Source organism: Vanellus vanellus (genome assembly GCF_965231255.1).
Source record: "Vanellus vanellus genome assembly, chromosome: 1".
Classification (NCBI taxonomy): domain Eukaryota; kingdom Metazoa; phylum Chordata; class Aves; order Charadriiformes; family Charadriidae; genus Vanellus; species Vanellus vanellus.
The window spans coordinates 93,319,692-93,343,931 of NC_138905.1; the positions used below are offsets into that span (position 1 = coordinate 93,319,692).

At 46.8% G+C, this 24,240-nt stretch overlaps 1 protein-coding gene across 1 annotated transcript in view; it reads right to left on the reverse strand.

Moving 5' to 3' along the window:
* Nucleotides 1-3,199: 3,199 nt before the first annotated feature.
* Nucleotides 3,200-24,240, reverse strand: part of GAP43 (growth associated protein 43) — a gene marked incomplete at both ends in the record, with an annotated part of 154,851 nt that continues 133,810 nt past the window's right edge. Inside the window, one exon of the mRNA XM_082486351.1 lies at nucleotides 3,200-3,288. Within this exon, the coding sequence (XP_082342477.1) occupies nucleotides 3,200-3,288 (89 nt within the window). The remainder of the gene's footprint in view (nucleotides 3,289-24,240) is intronic.

A 24,240-nucleotide genomic window follows, 5' to 3' on the forward strand; every position in this document is an offset into this window, starting at 1 on the left:
ACCACATACCCCGTTCTCTTTGTGGGGGGAAAAAACCCAGAACACAAAACGCAACCCTTTTTGTTCTCTAAGCAACATGGCAAAGTATGTTCTTACGAACGGTGACAAAACACGCGCGATGCCCCAACCATCAGCCAAGGGGGAGGCAACATGCGAAATGCAAAGATAAAACATCCCCGGGGAGAGTAAAATGTTTCTGTTTTTTGAGGAGGGAGGAAGGCCTATGTCCAGGAAGACAGGAGAGGCAGTTTTCTTTTCCTTACAAAGTTAAAAACAGTAATAGTAAAGTGGAGGCAAGGTGAAAACTTTGGGGTCTGAAGTCAGAAGAGCAGGGAGACCACGTGGTCTTTGCAGAAACAGGCAAGACAGTGCTAAAGAAAACTCTTTTAAATGGTCATGACAGGAGATGAGGCTAAACAAAAACCGTGCTCTCTCCTTCCTGCCTCCTCCCAAACACCTCTCCCACAAATCCTGAGAGCTGTACCTCAGTTCTCTCGACTCAGTGCTAGAGACACGGGGCGTCTGCAACGTCCGAGCTGGGCTGAGCACCTCACGTGCTACGAACAGCAAACATACTCAATGCCTCTCCTCCCTTCGTCTCAGCCCCACCGTGTCCATCAGAGCGCTCTCCCTCCCCAAACACCATCCACCCCCCTGCCGCTTCCACAGCAGAAACGGGCAGGGTGGTGAGACCTGACATACGGTCCAAGCAATGCCTGATGTCCGCGCTACATTTGCTGAATTGAGGTCAGGCTGGAAGGTGTCTCAGGGTTTACCACCCATCATGACATGGGAATATTAGCATATATATCGTTTATGAAGTATGACACAATACCTATCTGTCAGTCAGCCCATCTTTCTACCTATTTAGTCTGTCTAATCTACTTTAGCTAGCTACGTTTCACTATCTCTATCAATCATCTATTGCTCCATATTATCTAATTTCTTCCTGTCTCTCTCTCATCTTTTTCACTCTAATCTTTCTTACTCTAGCTATACTCCCCTCTCTCTCCCTATCATCCATCTATCCACTCGAAAATCTTTCCCCCCCTCATCTCTCTAATCCCTGTTTTTAAAAATCTCTGTCCAATCTCTCTCCCACTCTCTCTTTCCCTCTCTTTTTTAAAATCCTCCCACTCTCTCTCTCTCTTTATTTCTACACAACGCCAGGAAGCACATGGAAATGAATCCTGATGCGTTTTGATGGCACTTCCAGTGAGCGGTCTATGTTCAAAGCGATCATCTCTGAGGAGACACCGTTCATCTTTTCTCCCTATTTCCAACAAAGAGATGGAGGAGAACAAAGGAGCAGGGCAGGGAGGGCCAGCCAGCCCTCTGAAGGCTGTGGGGCTGCCACTCCAAACGTCAGCCAACCAAGGGACATTGGGGCTGTCAGCAGACCCATCTTTTTGGTGTTACTGCCGTGAGGTCAATTTAATCCTGGCCCTGCAGCATCGTATGGCAATCCTGCAGAGTACCCTGCCTGTCATTGCCAATATGGCCAGGAAACCGTGCACAAGCTGGTGGGAAAGCACATGATAATAATCAGGGCAGTGAAACAGCAATAACTGGGCTTTTATGAAAGCCCACTTATTACTGAATACGTTCTAAGTATTCACTCTTGCAGCTCATAAATAGAACAGCAGACCCCAACGGCCATTCACCCTCAGGGCCGGGCATCTGTCAGTCCTCCACCGGGACAGGTTGGGCCTATGGGTGTGCAGTTGGTGCACACCAGAGAACAGCCCACACCCCGTGGAAAGCAGTAGTGGAGACTGACGAGGTGGTGTTCTGCCCATGGCCCCAAGTCTGCACCACGCTTTTAGCTGTCTGCGGGAGAAGGCCATAAACAACAGCTATAAGTCTTGGCCCTCATTAGAACTGGGTGAAACAACCAGGTTTTGCCAGGGAGCAGGAATGAGATATTTCTCAAAGTGCTCTCAACTGGCTCTGATGCTACCAGACCTTGTCCTGTCCGTGCGCCTATTTACTCGATGCATTGGCCCAATTTATTTTGCCAAACATTTTTGGAGGGCCACACTATGTTATTCAACAACTTTTCCAACCCCAGCCCGGTGGGGCGAGCATCACCCTGCTGCTGGGGGAAGCTCGGGCCCTGGGACCTTGTCCCCTCATGGCCCTCGGTGTGGCCCTTGTGAGGGGTTGGACCTTCAGCATGTACCCAAAGCTGGTCCCTCTGCTGGGACCCAAAGGGCTGTCCAGGGTCATCCCTCCAAGGTCAACATGCTTCTCCTAATCAGGGCCCAGAGGTCTCCTAGAAGGCTGCTTATTTTGTTCTTTCCTAAAACTGACTTTGCTACTTTCATTATTAACGTTAGTTGCTACTACCGCCTCAAAATCCAAGCCTACTTCCCTTAAAAATCCCCTAAGCAGTGGCAGGGAGTGTGGTCCGTCACTGACTGGAGGCCAAGGAGCACAGCAGGGCCACGCAAGAAGTGGCCCACCATTCGGCTGGCAGGCCAGCAGGATGTACGGCAGCATAGAAATGCGACACGGTGGTATTAATGATCATTATTCTCATTTATTATAATTATTGTTCAGTTTGAAAAAGGAGCCTGGAGCCAAGCATTACGCTAATTGGCACATTTTTTTGTTGTTGTTTTAGTTCTGAAAACAAACTGAGGTTTAGTATGATATTTCATTCTTTTGTTTGTTGGGTTTGGTCTTTTTTTTTCTTTCGTTCATTCCATCACATTGAAAAAGGAAGAAAAGGAATTTTTTTTTGCCTCTTTTGTTTTAACTCACTCAGTAAGTCTGGACTCCTCGGATGAACGTAACATTGCACACACACACACTTGGAGAAGAGAGAGGAAAGAGAGAGAGAGAGCGCTCGCGGTGGGCAGACAGACACACGCACGCGCCAGGTCAAAGAACTCTGATACAGTGCAAGAATTTTCCCAAAATGATTGGATCATCATTACCAAAAAACTCGCCATAACAACACCAAGAAACAAAGAAATGTTTAAGCCACACTGTTTGACTGGGATTTTTCCTGCTTTTTTTTTTTTTCTTTAAATGTTTGCCACACAGAGAGAAAAAGGGTTTAAGTGGGAATGGGAGAGGGACGGACAGGCTCACAGATGTGAGCAGGAAGGGGGGAGATCGAGATTGGGGTGGGAAGGAAGGATAGAAGATAGGGGGAGGGAGGGAGGGGCAATGGGGAGTCATTTCTTAATGTTCAGGCATTTTCTTGGTCCGCCTTGCTCTCTTCTTCTTTCACCTCTTCCTGCTGGGCACTTTCAGTAGGTTTGGTTTCTTCTACAGCATCTGGTGGGGAAAAAGATGGTTCAGGGTTAGTCAGCCATGATCTAGAGCATCCTGCATGTGCACACAGCCACCACATGATGGACTGCATGGCTTCAGGCTTCTCTCCCTGCAAAGTGACCCAGGTCTCGAAGTCGCTGGCATTTCTGCAGCATGGAAAGAACATGCCAGGGTTCAGCCCAAGTACATAGCTCTCACAAAACATCTCCAGCCCTACCAGAAAGCATGTGCAACTGGAAGGAGCTGCCTAGCTCGCTGCTGATGTGGCAGGCAACCACCATTCGTTTCATCAGGTGCACTGATTAGGCTCTTGGCTTACCAGCTAGATCACACACCCTTTTACTGAACCCACTGACTGTGCCAACCACGGTTGAATTGCTGCCCCCTAATTACTGCTAAGGACCCTCCCAGCCAAGACTTAAAGAGGTCACAAAGAGAAAAGTCTACATGCACTTGAAGCTTGCAAGACCCGGAGGAAAAAACTGTATAACCTGTACCTCAGACTTCTCTTACACTGAACAGAGATCTAGAGAAATGTCTCTAGCCTTCAAGAACGGGAGCCTTCATCCAGGAGGTTGCCATGTCTCTCCAGTTTTCTGGGGTCTCCTTTCAAAGGCAGAGCTGCCCCGGGGGGAGGCAATGCATGTAACTGGAGGCTGGGTCCGCCTGTCAATCAGACACCTTTTTCTGGCACGTCGTTCACATGAGAAGTTAAAATGGACACTAGGAGCAATGCCACGATAATGAACTAGACAGAGGATCAGAACTGAGGGGAAGGCAGAGGCTGCCGGGAGGGACAAGGCAAGAGACAGGAGTGCCCCTCAGGCTACAGTGATCTTGCTGCTGGGTTCATCAAGCCCAAGACATCATGCCCCCTTCACTGCATCAGGACCGATTTAATTGTCTCCAAGTTCCTGCTGACCAGCTCTCCTGACCTTTAGATCAGGGTACACTAACATGTCCCAGGCCTCTTTCAGAAATCCCACTAAGGTCTATGCACCATATGGACTGCTTTTTACAGGAGAAGGTGATGGTTCACCCAGGGATGCAGGGCTGTCAGGTAGAATAATGCACAAGGGTCTTAGTGCACTGTAGTGGCTGGTCTGCCTCATCGTCATCTCTCCCCATTCCTTACTGACTCCCCCTCCCACACACACATAGACACAGACCACGGAGAGGCCAAGCAAGCAGCATCACTCCAGACTTGGGATAAAGAACAGGGAAAAGAAACAACTGCCGAAGGTCTGGGTGTTGTGGGACAGACCACAAGACTGGTATGTCACCAACCACCTCAATGCTGGCACTCAACATACCTCCGTAGCATCACTGTATCTCCAGTGGTCATTCAGAGAGGACTGTGGGGTCCCTGGACAGTTCCTGGCTTTTCTGATGGGCTATCAGATTATGTTATACCAGCAAATAAAATGGGCCAGGGACTGCTCTCTGGCCCCGAGGCCAGCTGGCACCACACAGCTCATGTCCATATGGCTAAAATCCCTCACTCTCCAGAACAGGGTGGTTGTATCTGGGAGCTGTCTGGGGCAAAGCTAGTCGGCGTATTCAAAAATCTCACCATGGCCCATGCTGTCAGATTGACAATATGGATGTTCACAAGCCAATGTTTAGTTTGTGAGGATTAGCATCCTCACACCCATATTTAGCATTAGTAAGAATGTTAATTGGGATGTGAAACTTTTCTTACTGACACCATTTATGCATTTTGGCCTGGTCCATTCGATGCCATCAGATGGCAGACTTGTATTTGCTTCCAACACTAGCAGTAGGTGCTGCATTCCTGTTTCCCTCTCCCCCTCGTCTCTTTAGCCTGGCTTTTAAATACGTTCCCAGGCACCGCTTCCATATGGATCACCTTTAAGGTGTGTGTAACTTCCTATCCTGAATCATCTTCATTAAAGGTTCTGCTTCTGAAACTTCAAATACTTTTGTAAACTCTGACTGTTGATTTTCTAAAAGGAAGAAGTCTGTGGGAACACCCCCATGGCCTGAGCCCCTGCACCTGCCAACCCCCTGTCAGTGGACTTTCTTTCCCTTGATACCGAACAGCTAACAGAATGCTACTCAAGGACTCTTTTTTTATATATACATATGCTACAACCATGAACCAAAGACAAAACAGGCTACTGATTAAAACAGGGTGCGAGTATTGTTGCAAGGCAAAGCAGGCCAACTTGCCCTAGTTTTCTTAATTTTCTTGAATGACTTGATCACATTCCACTGGGAGGGAGGGGAAGTCTTTTTAATCCTGCTCTTCTCCAAGGCATTCATAGCAGGAGACATTGGATTATGGAGCCAAGAGTAGAATCCCAATGCACAATCATCTACCCCTAAATTTGAGCCAAAAGACTATTGTTTGCCAGCAGCAAAGCGTGCTTTCCTATAAGGCTCTGATAGATCCCAGTAAGGCAGAAATTCTGGTTTTTCCGCACATAAATGCAAGATGAATGGAAGAGCAACAAAGGGTAGGCAATGCGGCTTCAGGAACACAAGCCCTGGCAATATATTTCAGTATGTTTAAAACTCTCTGTGTCTTCCTACTGAAAATATGCACAGATTCCTCAGGACAGCACAACAGAAGGGGCTGTAATGCAGCAAGCACAGGGATAGACACTGGGAGGTCCTGCATACCTGCTGTGACAGAGTGCCTTAGCCAAGACATATAAAGAGCTAAGTTGCACAGACGCCCCCATTACGCCAGCAGCTGAAAGTGGGGTTCAGGTCCTACAGTGGTAGGCTCTACCTTGTTCTAGCGAGATGGGCAGGAAATCCGGTTATGCTCAAAGTGGGGGAGCTGGCAACCTCGGTCAGGTGGGGTAGCTCACAGCGTTTCCCGTCCTGTCCTTGCTCTTAGGATAAGCAAGCAGATTAAAACACAATTTTCTGCCATGTTTTGCTGCCTGTTGGCTCACCACGGTGGCAAATCTAATTTCCAGGGAGTGCCCGTGGCGCCCAGAGATCCCTGTCTGGCAGAGGAATTGTGCGAGGGTGCCTCGCTGCCCCCGTTGCTCTTCTCCAGGGAGCAGTTAGTGGTAGGCAGATGACTCCCTGCTGAAGCAGCCCAGAGACTGGACTGATTTCTGCCATGGCTGAAATAGCCTGGACTGACTCTGAGGTCATGGAGCAGCAGAAAGGATTTAAAGTCACTTCACCACATATTCAAGTCAACATAGAGGAATCACACAAACCAAATGCTGGACACATCGCAAACTGGAGCAAATTTTTATGACTGTGGATATCGCAAGCATAAACAAGAGGTCTATCTTTTTGAATAGGAACTATCACGGAAAATTCAGCCAGCCACTCTCCCTCTTTCTTCTTGCATAGTGTTGAAGCAATAAGGGGAAATACCCTACACACTGCTACGCCTTGCTAAGCTCTGTCTTGTTTCCTAGCAGCTTTAGCAGCATTTCATTGATCTTTGGGATGAGGGAAAAGAAGCAGCCTGGTGTTAATATATAGTAATGAACTTAAACAAGAAGTAATATCCCAAAGGATAAAAAATTCGGCACAAAAAATAATGTTCAAGCTGTGGCACCGCTAAACTACAGCAGGAAAAAGAAGAGGATTCTCCCCGTGCAATGGGAGCAATGCCACACAACCCTACTGATATCAAGGCCAGTTAATAGCAGTTTCTGATTCACGAGGAGGGGTGAGATGGTTTATCTGACTCACCCTTCACCAGTTTGTTTGATGCAGGCTATTTCTGCAGTATGTTCTCCGGGGTTTTCTGCAGCCTAGTTTTCAGTGTCCCAGAAAAGGAGGGCAAGGTATCTCTGGGGAGATTAATAGATAGCTATCCTGGGGATTCCATACATCAGAGAGGATACTTCTTACATTGCTTTTTACCCAGCACTAGTCTTGATTTCCCACTTCTTTGAATGCTGGGCTGTCGCACTGTTGGTTTGTAGTGGACACGTACAATTATACAGACAGAACTGCGCAGCATTTTGCATTCACTTCGCACTTTTTTGGAAGAGGCGTAAAAGGTGACACAAAAAACAGGTGAGAATTCAGGGCATTTAGGCAAAATGTTCCGTCCCCTGCTTGAAGAACAAAAGCATTTCATCCTGGGTGGCCAAACTTCCACCTGTCTAAAGCTGCCTCCCTCCTGAACATGCCAGCACTGTGAGACCTCCTCCTGTGAGATCAGAGTCCCCTGTGTCCACTTGCAAGGGAGAGAACAAGCAGGAGACAGTGAGTTACTTCTTAAGATGGACCTGGACTGGGGCAGCACTGAGACACACGTGAAGAGATCACGAGATGGGAAAGTTGGAGTGGATGGACATCTCACCCAACTGCAGACATATACACAGAGACATCTCCAGCTGATCTTTTCACCCTCTGCTCCCTTTCTAATTAGTGGAAATAAACATGACATTTCTAGGACTCTATTAACCTGACATAGTTAGATGCCTACCTTAGTACAAGAGGAATTGCAGCCTGAGAACACCTACATCTTTAGCAAGCCAAGGTGGAGACGTCCACATTTGTTCTAGAGCATTCCAGCCACAGAGCAAAAAGGAGGGTCCAAACTCACAATATGAGAACACAATATGTGCATGTGTGGAGGCAACAGAACAGGAGGGAAGGCTGAGCTGTAATATGAAGCAAAAGAAACTTGAGGAGGGGCAAAAAATAAAATCTCTCCTGAAGGGTAAAGCAGGAATGGCTAGGTCAAAAAGCTAACAAAACCCCCCCAAACAAGACCAACAACAAAACCCACCTAGTTTGTGCTTGCAGTCATCACCCTCACAGTTGTTTTAATGCACATCAGTCATCACTTGCACTGTTCCTGGTTATTCCAGTCCTGTGGTTCCCTCCAGACACAGCTTTGGGATTTTAGTTTGTTTTGCATCTTTGCCTTTTCTTTCAGTCTTTTGAAATCTATGCTGTGGTCCAAATCATCCTATAGCATGGGATGATTTTGCCAGAGACAGGCATCTGTGAGCTGGGCTGCCACCAATCTTACCTCACTCTAGCACCCAGGACGGGGCAGCCAAGTTGAGAAACCTTTTGGGCAGCCTCAGGCAAAACTTAAGCTGCGACTGCAGAATTGCTTAAGCCATAGAGCTGCGTGGTGGGAGAGGCTGAAGTGCGTTTGCTTCCCAGCTGAAGGGCCTGTGTCACAGACATGCTTCATACCTACAGCTCCAACTGGTACCTGCTCGGGAACTACCTTGCCCATGGAAGAGAAACAGTACAGATGTGAACTACAGGTCCTTGCCGAAACAGGGTCTTAGAGAGCTCCTGCCCCTCAGCACTCCATTTATTTCCTGGAAAGGGTGAGAGTCATGTCTGTGAGCCCTGCTGGGGAGCAAACGCCTCGAACATATGCAGCTCGGGTTGCTGTAAAGTTGAAGCAGGCACGCAAGCGGCAGTTTTGCTGGATGGTGGTACTTCCAGCTGCCTTTGCCTATGCTGTGCTCTAATGGCTGAGCGTGCAGGCTCCTCTCCAAGTCTCAACGCTGCCCTACATTAGTGAAATTAGGTTGAATGGATTTCCGGGTAAAACACTGTCTCTTGGGACCTGCCCAGCTTTCGTCTGACTTGCCAAGATTAATTAAATCAGAGCAGACATCAGCTTATGACCATAGTAGCAGCAACCTCTCTGCTGATCATTTCTTTTGTGGCTGTGGCTTGGGTTTTGTTTTACTTTTTGTCTCACTGCAGATCTTTAAATTACCACAGCTGATGCCAAGAGAAGAGAAATTGCACAAATACTCTGGGATTCTACTACAGATGCAGGGATTTTGCTTTTGCTGCTTTCCCACTGTTTGCATAATTATTGCTGATATTGATTGTGCAGCTAGAACTTCGTGCCTTCATGCTAAAGTATTGCCCAGATCTACTCAGCCGCTGCTCTTTCTCTAGCATTTGTCATGCTCACTCCTTTCTCCCTCTGTCCTCTGCCAACTACAGCTTGGTCAGAGATGGAACTGAAAACCTGTGCCTCGTCTGGTGTCCTCTTTGCTTCCAAATATTAATGTGGGTTTTCCTGCCCTGTAATGAGCAGACCTCATCTGCCCCAGAGATGATTCTGTTTAGAGACATTTTTTGGAGGGTAAGGAGCACTGGAAAGCCTCATTTAAAATCCCTGACCTGAGTTTCTCCTAGTTTTAATGACATTTGGATCCAGATTTGGATCCAGGCTTCACAGCTTGATTCATCTGTCCCAATCCATCTGTCCTTCTAGCCAGCCAGAAGCTGATTCCAGGCAGACGACGGTAGGTCTGAGACTGCTGAAAACGAGATGCACTTCAGGTTCAGAGCTGTTGCTTATACAGTTCTCTTCCCAATCCCAGTTAGCCCACTGCAGTCAGCCCTACAATGTGCCATACGCAGCGCTAAAATCCTACACCCTCCTCACTCGCTCCTTCTGAAAACCGGCAGACTTATGCTGTCCCAGCAAAACACTGAGAAATGAAGGAATTGGGTATTCAGGTGAGTGGCTGTGTCTGGTCCAGGGGACTGACTTGCATAGTTTCTCCCAACCCCCTGGAGAATATCTCACTTGCTACAGACGGACCCAGGGCATCACCTGGTTCCTGTGAGCCCTGGGGGTCCTGGTGGGCACATGACACCTGGGAGATCTGCATACCCTTGGCAAACCCTACAAGGTGGTGGGGAGGGATGCCCCCACTGCAAGCAGCAGACAGAAGTTGCCCACTACTGGAAAGAAGCAGGCAAAGAAGCCTGTTAAGGTTACAACAAAAAGGCAATTACAGCCACAATACCTGGTGGTTTGGGCCTCCTATTCCTGGACCACTTCATCTTTGTTTCAGCGCCATGTATACCAACCTCAGTTGCTCTAGCAGAGAGAGAAAACCCAACTTCTGCCAGTCCCATGGCTGATGACTTTGGTCCGAGCTTGGACTGCTGCCGCTTTTTCTGATCCTGCTAAATCCTCAGAGGACAGCCAGCCCCAGTTCTGTCACCCCAGCTGCCTCTGCGCTTTGTCAGGCTGAAGAAGCCCAGTGGCTTAGGGATTTCCCCTCCCTCTCCTCCCGCCCTGCACGTTTCTTCCCCCAGCACCACCATGGGAAATCTCACCCTGCATTGGCATCCATGTGTGCAGTAGATGGAAAGGGAGGGAGTGGTGGGACAGATGCTGAGGGTGCGCGGCAGCGGGGAGTCGGTGGGGAGGGGTGCTGAGGGGAGTCAGGCTCGAAGCTCCATTGCAAAGCATCTTTCACAGTGTCTAGACACCAGCTGCTGGGTTGCCATGGAAACTCCCCAACTTTGGCTGATGGGAGGGAGCAGTGAGGTCTCCAGAGAAATGGGAGTGGTGGAGGAAGAGGGTGGAGAGAGAAAAGGGAGGATGTTCCTTGTGAATGTGAGGTGTTAACCCTGTTACAGCTACATTTGCAAATATTTTTGCTTCCTGGAGAATGGGAAAGAAGCAGCTCTCCTTCTTTCTTCCACTGCCGTTTCCTTCCTACACCCGTGGATACAGCCAAGCCTGAAGACTGAGACAAATGACATGCCTACTGTTGGCTTGTCATTTATTCCTGCCTATTACCAGCACTTTTGGCCCAAACTTTCTGCGTACAGTACCTATAATTGGGCCATTGCAATCCAGCTAGGGTTGGAAGAAGCTTACCAGCGTGGTTAGGTTTTCAGACAGTGAGATCTCCTTTAACAATGCCCCTCTCTTGGCCATCTCCACTGCTACAAGCAAATGCAGCTCCAGGGAGGACAGAGTGCTCCCACCTGGCAGCAGTGTGATCTGTCACGGTACTTCTGTGGGGATGCTTTGTTGCACCAGAAGTTGGTGGGCAAGTGGGACACTGTGTAGTACAGTGGCTGAAGGGGAGGTAAAAGAGCCCTTTGGGGATGAGGGTGCCTTGGAGGCAAATGTTTTGCACTGGTATTGAGTGGCCTCCTGCCAAACAGCATCAAAGGTGCTGACCTCAACAGACTCTTACCAAGGCTCCACAGTCTTTACAGCGAGGGAGCCTGAAGCAGAGAAATGGGAAGTGACTTGCATAGGGTGTCCCCAGACATCAGCTGGGGTCAGAACTGATCTGATTCGCCATCAGTTGCTCAGCTGCCCTGCTGGAGCAGAAAGGCTCCCTTCAGGAGAAGTTCCAAGCTGCCAGCTTCTACGTCTCCCCAAAAAGGGTGAGCCAGAGTCAAAGATACCTCAAACCATAGTTCTTCATTACCCACTGCTTGACTTTCCAGCAAGGTAGTGTGTTGGTCTTTTTAGATACAATATTCAGATCATACAAGATATGTAAGATAAACCAGGATTTAATATCCCGATCATACATTTATGAAGAACTCAGACCTTTCTGAATGTCAAGAGCTGTCTCCATTGTGTCCTTCCCAAATTGCTACAGGCGGCCAACAATATAAGTATTTATCTGGTCTTCGTCACCACAACAATGGCCTAACTCACAATCACGGAGGTATTTTATGCTTGTGGCATCCCAGTGAAGAAAGCAAAGGGTGTTATCTGCATTTTAGAGTGAGCAATGTATGAAAAAACGGGCTGTGGTCACACAAAAGCCTGTGGTGTACCCAGGAGGATGAGTCACTTTGGCTCTTCATTCCAGCATCTCAACCAGCCACTCTGCACACAGCAGCACTTCGATAGGTGTGATGCCTTGATCCTGTGGTATCTGAAATTCCACAAAGTCCTAATTTCAGGCCAAAACTGGAGGTACAACAATCTCAGCCATAGCCCCCCACCCCAACCATCACAGGAAGGCAGGTAGAAGATCAGCATTCATTACTTCACCTGAGGAAAACCCAAGAAGAAATAAGCACACGTTGATCTTTACTCTTCTACATGCCTGCCCCTGTTGATTTCACATAGGTCCTGCAGTCCAGAAAGGTTACTCTTTTTAATTCCTTAAATACCTTGTGTTTTGAACAGCTTGAATATAGAGGTTTTTACTTGCTTCCAGCTGTGGAATGTAACAGTTGGCAGCTGCTCTTGGCATACATGCTGGAAAACAGGATGTCCCCATCTCATGCAACAGCATTCTTTTGTGTCACCCATCTTTTCCCGCTTGCTGGGTTAAGTTCTGGAGGATGGTTTGGAAATAGAGGGTATGTGAGGGGACAGAAGAACAAGGTATTGATAGGTCATATCCATTTATTCTTTAGCCTCTCTAGGGTGGCTGTCCTGTGAGATCACAGGGGATAAATCAGAGGAAAGATAAGAAGAAATGGAAATACCCTGAGTAGATCATGGTCAAGTGAGCAAAATGTGGCCCTACTGAAGTGACTGATAATGACTCCTGTACAGCCGGGACATTTCTAGCAAAGTAATTAATTCAGGGAGTGAAGCTTACAGCACTTTGGAGATGGAGGTTTGGGTTTGGAGAGGCCTGGCAGATGCACAGAGAATAGCACAGCAAGCGACAGAAGTTTGATAGACAGATCAGCTCCTCAGAGGTCTGCTCATCTTACAGCTCTGCTGATCAGCCTGGCAATTGTGGTAGGATCAGTAGGGGGATAAAAATGAACCCAAAACTGTGGCAGACTGCTGGCATTCACGCACTGCTGATCCTGAAATAAAGAGGGTTAAGGAGAGAAAGGAACTGTGCAGAGTGCTAGAGCCTTTAGGTTCTCCATCTACAGCTCCCACCTCATCACAGAGGACCAGCTGTGAAGTTGTTCTCCTCGCCTGTCCCGGCAAAGTTGACCGGGAAAAGCGGCCAGAGGAGGAAACCTTCCATAATTGCAGCAAAAAGGTCTAGAAATTCCTTCAGTGCATCCAGAATCAATGCACTACTCCTCTCCTCATACTCCTCCCCCTTCAGCTGTCGGTGGCAGGAAAACAAATTGCTGCAGCCCTTACTACATACCATGCTCCTGCCTCCCTTCCCCCAGCCAAAAAGACATGTGCCATTCATAAGCTGCCTGACTGCTGGTCTCCATTATTAAAGCCTAGAAGGCTGATAAATTGGGGATTCATGGAGCCTGCAAGCCTCCCAACAACCAGATTGCCATGGAAACCAGAGTCAGCCTCCATCTCCAGCAGAAATGATATCGATCTAGCTGAAGGCAGGGAATTACAATCAAGGAGAGGATATAAAATGTCTCTTTTTCTTCCCTTTGCCATCCTCCCATTTTGTGTTTAAATGAAGGAGAAATTTCATTTAGAGATCATTAGTTTGTTTCTGTCCATCATCATACACCAAGGCTCTGCAAATTGGATGCTAAAACGAATTAAGTGCCTGTTGTCAGGCCTTCCACAGCCATCTTGTTGGTAACTGTCCCCAGCAGTTGCAACATCAACAACACCTGCTCTTTGCATCAAAGATATTACTAATATTTCCCATACACACAGCTGATGTGCAGACACATAGGATCCCAATGTGTTTTGTGTAGAGTGGGCACTGAAACACAGCCACTGCACTCTAGGAGGCAGTTCAGGCTTAATGCGGTACCCGCTGAAGCTCCTGGGAGCCTTTGCTTCTCCTTTCAATGGGAGGAGGTCATCGCACATGTTACGACAGCCTGGACATAGGAAGAGGCATTCAACTATGAGCACTTGTGGGGAAAACCCCACTTTGCCACAATGTGGAGTGGCATTGCTGGTGCAGAGCAGTGCTCCGCTCTGCCCCAGATCCCCTGTCGGGGACTGCTTAATCACAGTCCTCCAGGGATGGAAAGATCAGGAGCCACAGCACCCGTCCTGCAAAACTGTGTGGGCAGCTCATACTGCAAAGGCCAAATCCTCCACGGTCTGTCACCTTATCCCTTGGGTGCCCCTGAGAAAGCCTAAGGGTTGGGAGGTGAAAAAACACAGCTTGACTTAAGGTGGGAGGTCGGACTGCACGGTCTCCTCTTCCACCCCAAGAAATCTCTGTGACCAGAGGTGGGGTGATGCTTGCCCAGCAAGTGCTCCTGGGGGAAAGAAGGCCCTTGGGTAGCCCTGCGCCTGGCACTGGCCACTTTCAGAGAGCCGAGCTGCACAGTGGGACAGAAGGAAGGAGGGAGCTGCATGGAAAACCTTTCATGAGCCCTCTCGTTGCCAGTGGCAGTTTTCCCTGTGAAGGCAAAGGCAGGTAGCATTCTGTTTTTAATTCAAATCTGGGATTTCTTTTTTTTTTTTAAAAAACAAACAAACAAACAAACAACAACAACAAAACCCAACCTTCTCCCAGTTTGGGAGGGACTTTCCAGCCTCTGAACTTTCTGAGCACTGAGCCAAGTGAACCAGTGCAGCTGGCCCACAGTAGCCACCTCATTTTAATTGACTTTTCACAGCAACAGTTCAATCAGGTGGGTAATGAACTTGGCCTTGGCATGAAGGCACCCGGTGGGGCAGCTGCAAATGCTGGGGAGACCTCAGCATAGGAGTACAACAAGGCAGCCCCATGCCCCCAGCACAGCCATGGCATCACAAGGCCAGGTTGCATCACCCAATGCGCTGGAGCAGCAGGTATGTCCAGGTTGTCAATGTCAAAGTCAAAGCTCCTCAGTACTACCCACTATGGTGGAAAAAAGTACCCTTATGGGGTGCTAAGACAGCCCTTTGCTGAGCTAGCCTACAATGACAAGGCTTCTCTCCCTCATTAAAGGACATTTCAGCAGTGCCATGGCTGTCCCCTTGCTATCACTGCCAGCCCAAGGTGGTCCCTCCTCAGCTGTGGGGCCAAGCAATAGCTGCTCCTCCAATATTTCATGCATAGACAGAGTCTGCTATGGGCCCCAGCTCTGCACAGGTCCACAGCAACTGTGAGTTACCAGAGCTCCCACTTGCAGAGTTTCTAAGTTTTTGGCCAAGATGGAGCAACCCATACTTTTGACTTGGGCACCATCCTTTTAACAACAGCTGTCACAGAAGAGAGCCTTATCTGAGGCATGAACCCACCGGGCTTGAGCTACTCTGAAATTGCTCTGAAATTGTAGAGGCATAGGAAGTGGCACCCCACTGTTTTGTGCTCATGTGGTCTCCCCTGGTCCTCTGGCTGATTTTATTTGCTGTAAAGGTCCTTGGCTCAGGTCTTGCCTGCTGGTCGCAATGCGATGTCGTGAGATATCCATGTGAATGAACACGTCTCTTTTACTCTTCCTCTCCTGCTGGAGCTGTTCCACTTCCATAAATCATTAAATATTCATTGGGCCAGAGGAAAACATTGACTCTGTAGACCAGTGGTGAGGGCACTCATCTGGAATGGGGGAGACCAAACTCCACATCCTGGCTCCAGCAAATAATAAATAATTTACACAAAGTAGAACAGCTCCAGCAGGAGGGATCTGGGGAACCTTCATCCAGCGGCCCAATGGCTTGCTTGCAAAGCTCACTGGATTTCAGCTTCCTAGTGTAAGGCATGGGCCCACCTTGTTTTCTGTTCCCATTCGGGAGTACCTGACCCTCACATGCTAGCTACTCTAAAAGCAGGCAAAGGTTTCTCTTACTATTTAATCTACAAATCCCATCATTCCTGGTACTGGTACACTATGTTTGGTTTTGACAAATTAAAGGGCTCTTTGATGAAAAAAAAAGAGCTTCACAGAAAAATTCCAGCCTGGCAGGACTCAGAAGCCCTGCATGGAGGTGGTCTGAACTGCAACTGCACTCGACTCCTCTCTTTGGTAGAAACACGTGTATGTGTTTTGCTAGAAACGAGGACAAGAAGCAGTTGCACGCTACATCAGTTAAGAACAGCCAGAATTTTCTCCTTGTTCTCTGATGTAAAAATCAGTGACTCCATCCATCTTTCTCCCAGTCATTTGGCTTCAGCCATGAAGAAGGTTTCTAGCTTGAGGCACAAAGACACGTTTTCTTTCTCATTTTGTATCTCTTTACTGAGTGCAGTGAGCAGTGCTGGGTTACTCTCTTGAGACCCAAGTCTGCTGTTCATCCAGAGAAGCAGTGCTGCTCGGTAGTAGTGCCGTGCATTTCTTCCCCCTGCCTTCCTGCTGGGTCTCAGGTTTGGGAGACGTTGTGTCATGGACAAGAGGACAAGTTCAGTCCCTGTGCCTGGCACCATGTTTGACCACGCCGATAAGTCTCCCAGCGAGGGCTTGGCAGTAGTGCTGGGACAGGCTTTTGCAAAGAGTACATTCATCCCCAAAGACAAACTTAAAGGCACGTGCCCAAACTGTTTATGCTGCTTGAAGGACCCCTCGAGCACCCAGCAGTCCCACTGACTTGCAAACCTGCAGCACACTGTATGTCCATGCCAAACACTAGGAGGTGCACCATGGGACGTGTGCAGGACTGAGCACGTGTGGTACGGGGTTAGGAGATCTAGGTGACAGTCATGCCCGCTCACTGGCTGGCAATAAAGAAGTTACTTGCTTTTGCTGTGCTTTCACCATCTGGATCCCCGGTGCACCAGTGGAGTAATGGACTGTGAATGCAGACAAAGGGCCAGACAGAATTGCTGCTTGTATAAATCATAGCAGCCCTACTGAAGATCACCTCACAGCAGCCCTCTGATCAGACCATGTGAACGCGGGGGGATTTCCATCCCTTCTGACCACAAGGGAAAGCAGATCACTATTACAATATTGCACTGAGTCCCTCTCAGGGGAAGAAACTTACAGACCATTTGTGAGCAGATCTAAGATTAAGATCACAGACTCCTTCAACTCGCACGTCTTTTTGAAGTGCAGCAGGGCAAGGCTCCAGCCCAGGGCTTGGTCTCCTGTGGCATATCCCTCATTTCAGCACTGATGACTGAAGATTACTCTGAATTGCTTACGACACTGATTCTGAAATCACAAGTGAAATCCTAGCCTTACAGAAGTTAGTGAGGCTTAGATTTCAGCCCAGTAGCTGCAGCCACAGCTGGTGACCATTGCCTCCAAACAGGCTGTAAAAGACGTGAGGAAGGAGGGAGGAAGAAGGGGAACTTGGAAGAGAAATTTTGGGATAAGTAACACAGGGTGCCTAAGCTGGAATATGTACTCTTTCATTTCTAAGCCCACACCCAGTGAGGGTAGGGAGTCCTACACTCATCTTCACTCATCTTCATAACTAGGCAGTTATGGATTCAGTCTACACAAGCTTGCATTCACACCTCCTTCTTAGAGGTTTGTGTCATTTCCAAATCAGTGGGTGCCCAAAGCCTTTAAGAACAGCTAAGGGGTTTTTAAAAGTGCTTTCCACCAGCACAACTTTAAATTACTTTTACTTTATTCCATCTTCCATCTCTTCAAATGGTTACCCAGTAAGGTCTTTGAAACATTTTTCACAGCTGCTAAGACAGTTCTGCCAAAGTCAGCAGCACTGGGGAATGCTCCTGCAGACTGGTCACAGCTCTCGCTCCTGCCCTCCCATCCCTTTCCCTGTATGTGCAGTGCATTGTCAGCTATGGTTCTGCAGCACTGCACCACTTTAGCATTGGGATTTGGATGCTCTTCCAAATGTCAGAGAGATTTTCTTCTTCATTAAGTCCTGTAGGTTACAGGTAATGTCCGGTTATCATTACTAGCATTCCCAATTACTGTGTTTTGATGAAGGAAGATGGAGAGGTTAAATAGTGCCTTCCAACCTTCTGCTTTCTTTCAAAGAACAGAGGACTCATTTCCTATTGCCTCAAGGTACCGCTGGAAAGTGTGTGGTCCTTTAAACACCGGATAATTGGGACCTTATCACCTTTATCTAAGACTTATTTACATGAAGCCACGAGTCTCACTTTTTTCTGTCATTAGGAGAGGAGCATTTTCCTTTACATCTCTGGGCCCTGTCCAGGTTTCCATAGCTCTTTTCCTGACTACTCTGCAGCCCTGCAAAGGGCAGGTGTCCAACGTGGGCTCTGGGCTGCCAGGGCCTCAGCTGAGATTTTCAGCTCTTTTCCAATGTCCCATGCTGACAGTGATGTAGCTAAGGATGCAGAAAGAAAAAAGAAACATTTCCACAGATCATATTCACATTTGGTGACCATAAGGCCAAGGCTCTTTATGGGGTACAGGCCGTTAGAGCTACAGGATATGCAAAGGGACCCTTTAGCAGGGAATGCAAAACTAGGAGGAAAGTCACAGTTCCAGTACCTTACAAAAGCAGACCAGAGAACAGTTAAGCACACAGTAGCTGCACTCTCCATCTTTCAGTTTTCCCCCATACATTATCATTAAGTGTCTCCTCTATTTTCTGCCTGAAAGACATTCAACACCAACAGAGAGGAAAGCTAGGGAATGAGGAAGCCCTCCTTTAAGTCAAAGTTGCATCATGAATGCAGTCTTGAGAAATAAATTGTGGCTAGAGATCTGAGCTCACATAAATTGGTCTTTCACAGGTTTATTGGAGGTCCAGAACTGGAGGTGGAACCTATCCCACAGAACTGATGCCAGTGGCTTGACTTGTAAGCCTCCTATCACTGCCTACATTTTCTTTGGTTCTCTTGGCCACTGCCCAATCTCACAGACCATCATACAGCTGAATAAAATATTTGTGCAGTGCCTTTATGAAGAGAACTCCCAAGTCCACAACAGACCTGGATATCATTGCAGTCAACAGTGCTCACTGGTCAGCTGTCTTCATAAAGCAAAGATGTTGGTGTGCATAAGGACTGGGATGAGGTGCAAAACAGAGGAAATATTGCCTTTCTGGAAATATGTGTATACAAGTGCAGCCTTTTCTGGACCAACGTGTACAGTGTTTGTCACCCCATCTCATAAAGGACATTTGTAGATTCAAAGGGAGCGCAAAGAAAAGCAACAAAGATGCTAAAAAGCATGGGGATCATTTAATATAAAAAACAATTGAAAGCATTGCTTGTGTTTTCTTCAGGAAAGAGATGAACAGCAAGGGCTATAGTACTATGCCCTCTGTGCATACATGCATACTTTATGATGCTATATACAATAATCAATGGCATAAAGTAGGACTATCAGAAGCTTTTGCTCTTTCTGTGACATAACACAAGTAAAGAAAAATATTTAAGGCAATGGTGGCCAATTTGTTGCTGAACTTTCCAGCCATTTTACAGCTGGTTGGAGTTGGGGAAGCTGTTGACACTTAGTCAATCGGATATTGTATGTTTTTATATATAAAGCCACAGTTATAATTAGTATCAAAAGAGAAAATACATCATGCTTTAACTGTTAAACCAAATCCTAGGCAGCAGAAGACAGGGATGAGTACTAGCAGTAGAGAGGCAGTTTACCCCAAATCAGCAGTATTTGGTGCCAGCCACTGGGAGAAGTACAATAAACGGATGTTAGGTCTAACCTGGCTTGGCAATTTCTGTGTTCCTCTACCAGTTATTTGCATGGACCTTTGGGAGTACATACTCACCTTGCCAGAGTCCATGGAGTTGCCACAGAGATTGGAAGTGATCACTGCACTGGCACTGATAATCCAGTATTAATGCACCTATTATAGCAGCTCTCGAGGAATGTCTAACTAATCTGATCGTGCTGACCTGCTGAACTTTCCCAATCCCTTTCCTCTGCACATGGCAGTCATCTGTACCAAAGAGTCAGTACTGCTATCTTTAAAATACTGCTCCTTGGAGCTGTAAATCCCAGCTGATACTCTGCAAGCTTATACTTATCTGAAAAGTTCAGCCTACTTGATCCTAGTGTCACGAGATGACACTGGTGGTAGTGCAGGGCACTGTTGGCAGCTACGGCAAACAGCTGCCACTTACATTTAATTGTCTGCCTATTCTGTCAACTGGTCTGCTATTGGAGCCCTTCTCAGCAGAAAATTTAGTTATCATTTATGGCAGAAAGCGTTCCCCCCATGTGGGGATTTTGGAGCATTTTCTGAGCATGATCTGAGTGCAGTTGTAGTGGGTCACTGTTGAAAATATTGCAATGAGGAGATTTTGAGCAAAATCTCGATGGACTTTAACCATCGGATTTGGCTGTAGAGAGCCGTGTGTTAGCGTGAGCGACCACTATACAACATGAGCACATACCGTGGCATTAGTATGCACTACCTTCAACAAGACCACCTGTATTGTACTGCTTGTAAGAGCTCCTTCATACGGAGATGTGTAAGAGCATAACGCTCTCAGCAAACCTTGGTATACCATCTAGAAAGTTCAGTATTGTACAGGTTCAAGACCAATAGCTTTTTTCAGCTGGAAGAATACTATAAAGATGTTAAGAAGATTGAGGCTGTCCAACCACCCCATGAACAGGAACTCTGTGGAGCGTGCCATGATCAACAAGGAGGGGCTCAGCCGATATTGCAACAGTTGTGGTTCCCAACATCACAAGGGATGAAAGATTGATGTCACCTTTCCTTTAATTTTCATCCTTCACAAAATAAACCAGTTAACCGGCCTTGAGTGTCCATGCATTTCTTACTGAGGTCTCAAAAGAACTGGTACCTCCTTGGTGCAAAACAGTGGTTAATCTGCTGTCCTCAAGAGGCCTTTTCCAGTGTCAGCCCACACCTTGTCATCAGTAAATATGCTTAGTGCCACCTAAGATTTCATTAAAAGAGGTCAGCTCCTGCTTCACCACTAGCCCACTAATGCAGTTCCCACCTACATTGGGCAAGCTGCATCTCATTAGAAAATAGCAGACCTGAGGCACACATGGGACCAGAGACTGTGTTCCACTGCAACAGAGGAGGAAATCCTGCACCTGTAGCTGGTAGCGTGTAGGTTTCCTGTTCTCTGGAAAATTGTGACATTCTGCTTTCCTCACCCTGCCCCTCACATGGGTATTTGCACCAATGCAAAGCAGGCTGTGAAATACATATGCAATGCTTGTACCCGTGTAGACACCGTGCAAAGATTAAAAATTTCAGAGCAATTGAGGACTAGGTACATAATTTGACACCTTTCAGCATGTTGCAGGTAACCTAAATTGCATTTATATTCTTACTTTGTTGCTAGAGTAGTACTACAGACAAGAAAATGCTGGCACGCTTGCTTAGAGTTGTTCCCTCTGGGGCAGTCATGGGAAGACTACTGTATTTGCATTGCTTTCCTCGCTGCCAGGTGTAGCTGCAGAGATAAGCTCCCCTGAAACCGGAACAGCAGTGAGGGTGTTCTGCCTCATGCCAGCTACCCATGGGCCAAGACCAAAATTCCAGTTCTACAACTGCAGTCCTCTTGCGTAGCGCAGACTGTACCTTCTAGCGGGTACATGACAATAGACAGTCTCCCTTTCCAAATCTTGATATAGCCAGTCTTCCCTAGGTGAAGCAAGTATTGTCCTTCCATCAATAGGCTGACTGAACTGAAAACAAAGAACCAATTCAACTTTAAACCATGAAAAAGGATCTGTAGGGACTTGCTCCCTCTGAGGAAGTGAAGAGAAGATGGTGCCTCCCAGTGCTCCTTGCTTGCAGGATACAGGGCCCCAGGGGAACTGCTGGCCCGCTTACATGCAAAGCAATTGTCATCTGGATGATTTTTCATTTCAGCTGTGAAACTGCTCCATTGTAAAGCTATTTCACGAAGCGGGAGAAAGCATTCTTCATTTCCCAACAAAAGAAGATCCATTTGTTTCCTTAGGCACAATTTACTCTTTCAGATTTCTGGGCTTTGTTGTGTTCTTACATGACAATCTGAGAGTGCTTTTGATGTGAGAGCTAGCCAAATTTGGAGGTGAGACTTGAAAACCCAGGAAAGTACAAAGAGAATCTAACATTGTGTGACATTCACCTCCTCTCCTCCCCATAAGGCACACAGTAGCCCATCTTTTTCTATAGTCTGCTGTGCTGGATGCTGATCTCACTTCAAAGCTGCGCTAAAGTAGACTCTTTCCAGTAACTTTGACGGAGACTCTCCGGATTTAAGCCAATGCAACCTAGATTAGAATAAGTCTCACCTCCTTATGCATATGTAATGTATAAATTCCCTCCTACCATTTTTGAATTTCGTCCTGTTGAGTAGGTTGGCATCTAAGGGAGCCTCTCAAAGCATAACACCAACACCAAAGAGGGAAATGTTGCATCATAACAAGAAAGCTTATAAACATAAGTCTTGGCAAGAATGCTCAGATAAGAGAATACTTTCTTGGTGTGCAAGTTACCCACCAAAAGACGTGAAGAGAACCAAGAGATTGACTTTCTTACATCAGTCCCTCATTGCCACTGAACAAATCCACTGACTCATTTCATGCATTACCCAGGTTGGAATTCATCTACTTTTTCCATCTACTTTTTGATACATTGAGGATTGCTTAGAAACTGCCGTACTGTACAACTGGGAATGCCTGGGGCTCCAGATCAACTAATACTGGATACAGGACAGTTGTTTGAAGCCGTTTCCTAAGCCGTTACCAACAGACAGGTAAAGTATGTGGAACGGAACAACAAGGAGAGCTGAGGGCTGTCAGGGGAATTAGCGACTGGTGTGAAGAATCACCTGGCCTCTCCCCCACTCCAGAAATATTAAATATTAAGCATTAAAAATTGTGCATTTCTCTTTATCTGGTTAGTTATTCCTCTTCTCTCTTCCTGTCTTTTTTGTACTGCCCTTAGACGAAGGCGAAAATATCTTCTGGGTATAAATGAAATGCCCTTGCCTTTTGCCTGTGTTTGCACCAGGGAAGATAGCCACAGATAAAACGATACAGCCATTGTAGTAAAATTCAAGGCAGATGAACATCACCACACAAAAGTAGCATGGTTGGCACGCCTCACGGTAGTAGCAGCCGAGCGTGCCATGGCAACCAGCCAACCGATGACACTGGCTAGGAGCCAATTTGATTTATTTTTGGCAGCCTGACACCACGTACTACTGTGCCAGTCTTCGATCACAGAAACGATATGAGATGACCTTTGAAAGCCAAGGGGATGACTTCTGGGAGAAGGGGACTGATGAAGCTGAAAGAGGATCTGTCCCCAGGCTGGAGGAGTACTGGAGTGGCAGATGTTTGGTACCCCTCCCTCTTTCATGAATGACCAAACCATCGCAGCCATGCCAGCAACCACCAGGGCTGTGTTTGCCGGGGGATGACTGGGAGAAAGGTTGAGACATGGCAAATGTCTTTAAGTCTATGGAAAGAGTAAGTACCAAGAGACAAACAGAGAGGTTTAAAGAGATGAGAGGGAGTAATAGGATGAAGATAGGAAAAAGAAAATGTAGCCCTTCTGTCAGGAAATATTTCTTGTCTGTGGGAACTTTTATATTGTGATGATGCTCTTTTGTGGAATATTCTTAAAGGAGAAAGCAGCTTCTTACTATTCCGGACATTGTGCTATAGAGTGTATTGTAGAATACAACTCACCATCCTCAGAGAGATGGACAAGAAGGCCTATTTAATCTTTTTTTTTCATTTCTTTCTTGGATGGCTCTGGGGGCACTTACCCAGCTGTTCGAGTTTGTGACTGGAAGGCTGATATCATACTGGAAGAGGAATTTAGAAAAAAATCTATATTCATTAACATTTTAAAAAGACTATCAGTTTGACTGGGGCCACACACCTTCCATGTTTGCTTTCTGCAAACATTGGTAAGCTTGAGTAATGCTGCATGCATATTGAGTAAGTATAAATAGATGCAGATACTGGCCTTGAACACTCAAACAATCACTGAAAACTCATTTTTAAATATATACTTGATTGCATATTTTCCAACTTACTCTGTTGGCTAGATATTTACATAAGTAACAGTATCATGTGCAAATGCATATTAAACCATGCATTTAAATGGCCACTTCAAATGATGTGGCCAGGAATGGCTGGCCACTTCAAATGATGTTAAAGCCAACAAGAGCATGGGGAAGATATCTGCAAGTAATTTAGAATACTGCATGGAAATAAACAATTCTTTGATGACTGGTGACTCAAGCCAGGTAAAATTAAGCAAATGAAATAACCTGCTACTATGAATTTCCTACCTCTATCCATTACATCAGATTTATCTGAATAAAAATAGAACATTAATTCAAAGCAGAATCACTATGCCTGTTTAGGAATAGGGCATCACAAGTCTCAAATATGAGTCAATTAGCACTTGTTATCCTGTGTACAGAGGACCACAAAACACTGATTCACCCTGTCCTATTTATGCCATCGATGTCTATACCTTTGCCCAAGTATAAACAACGCAAG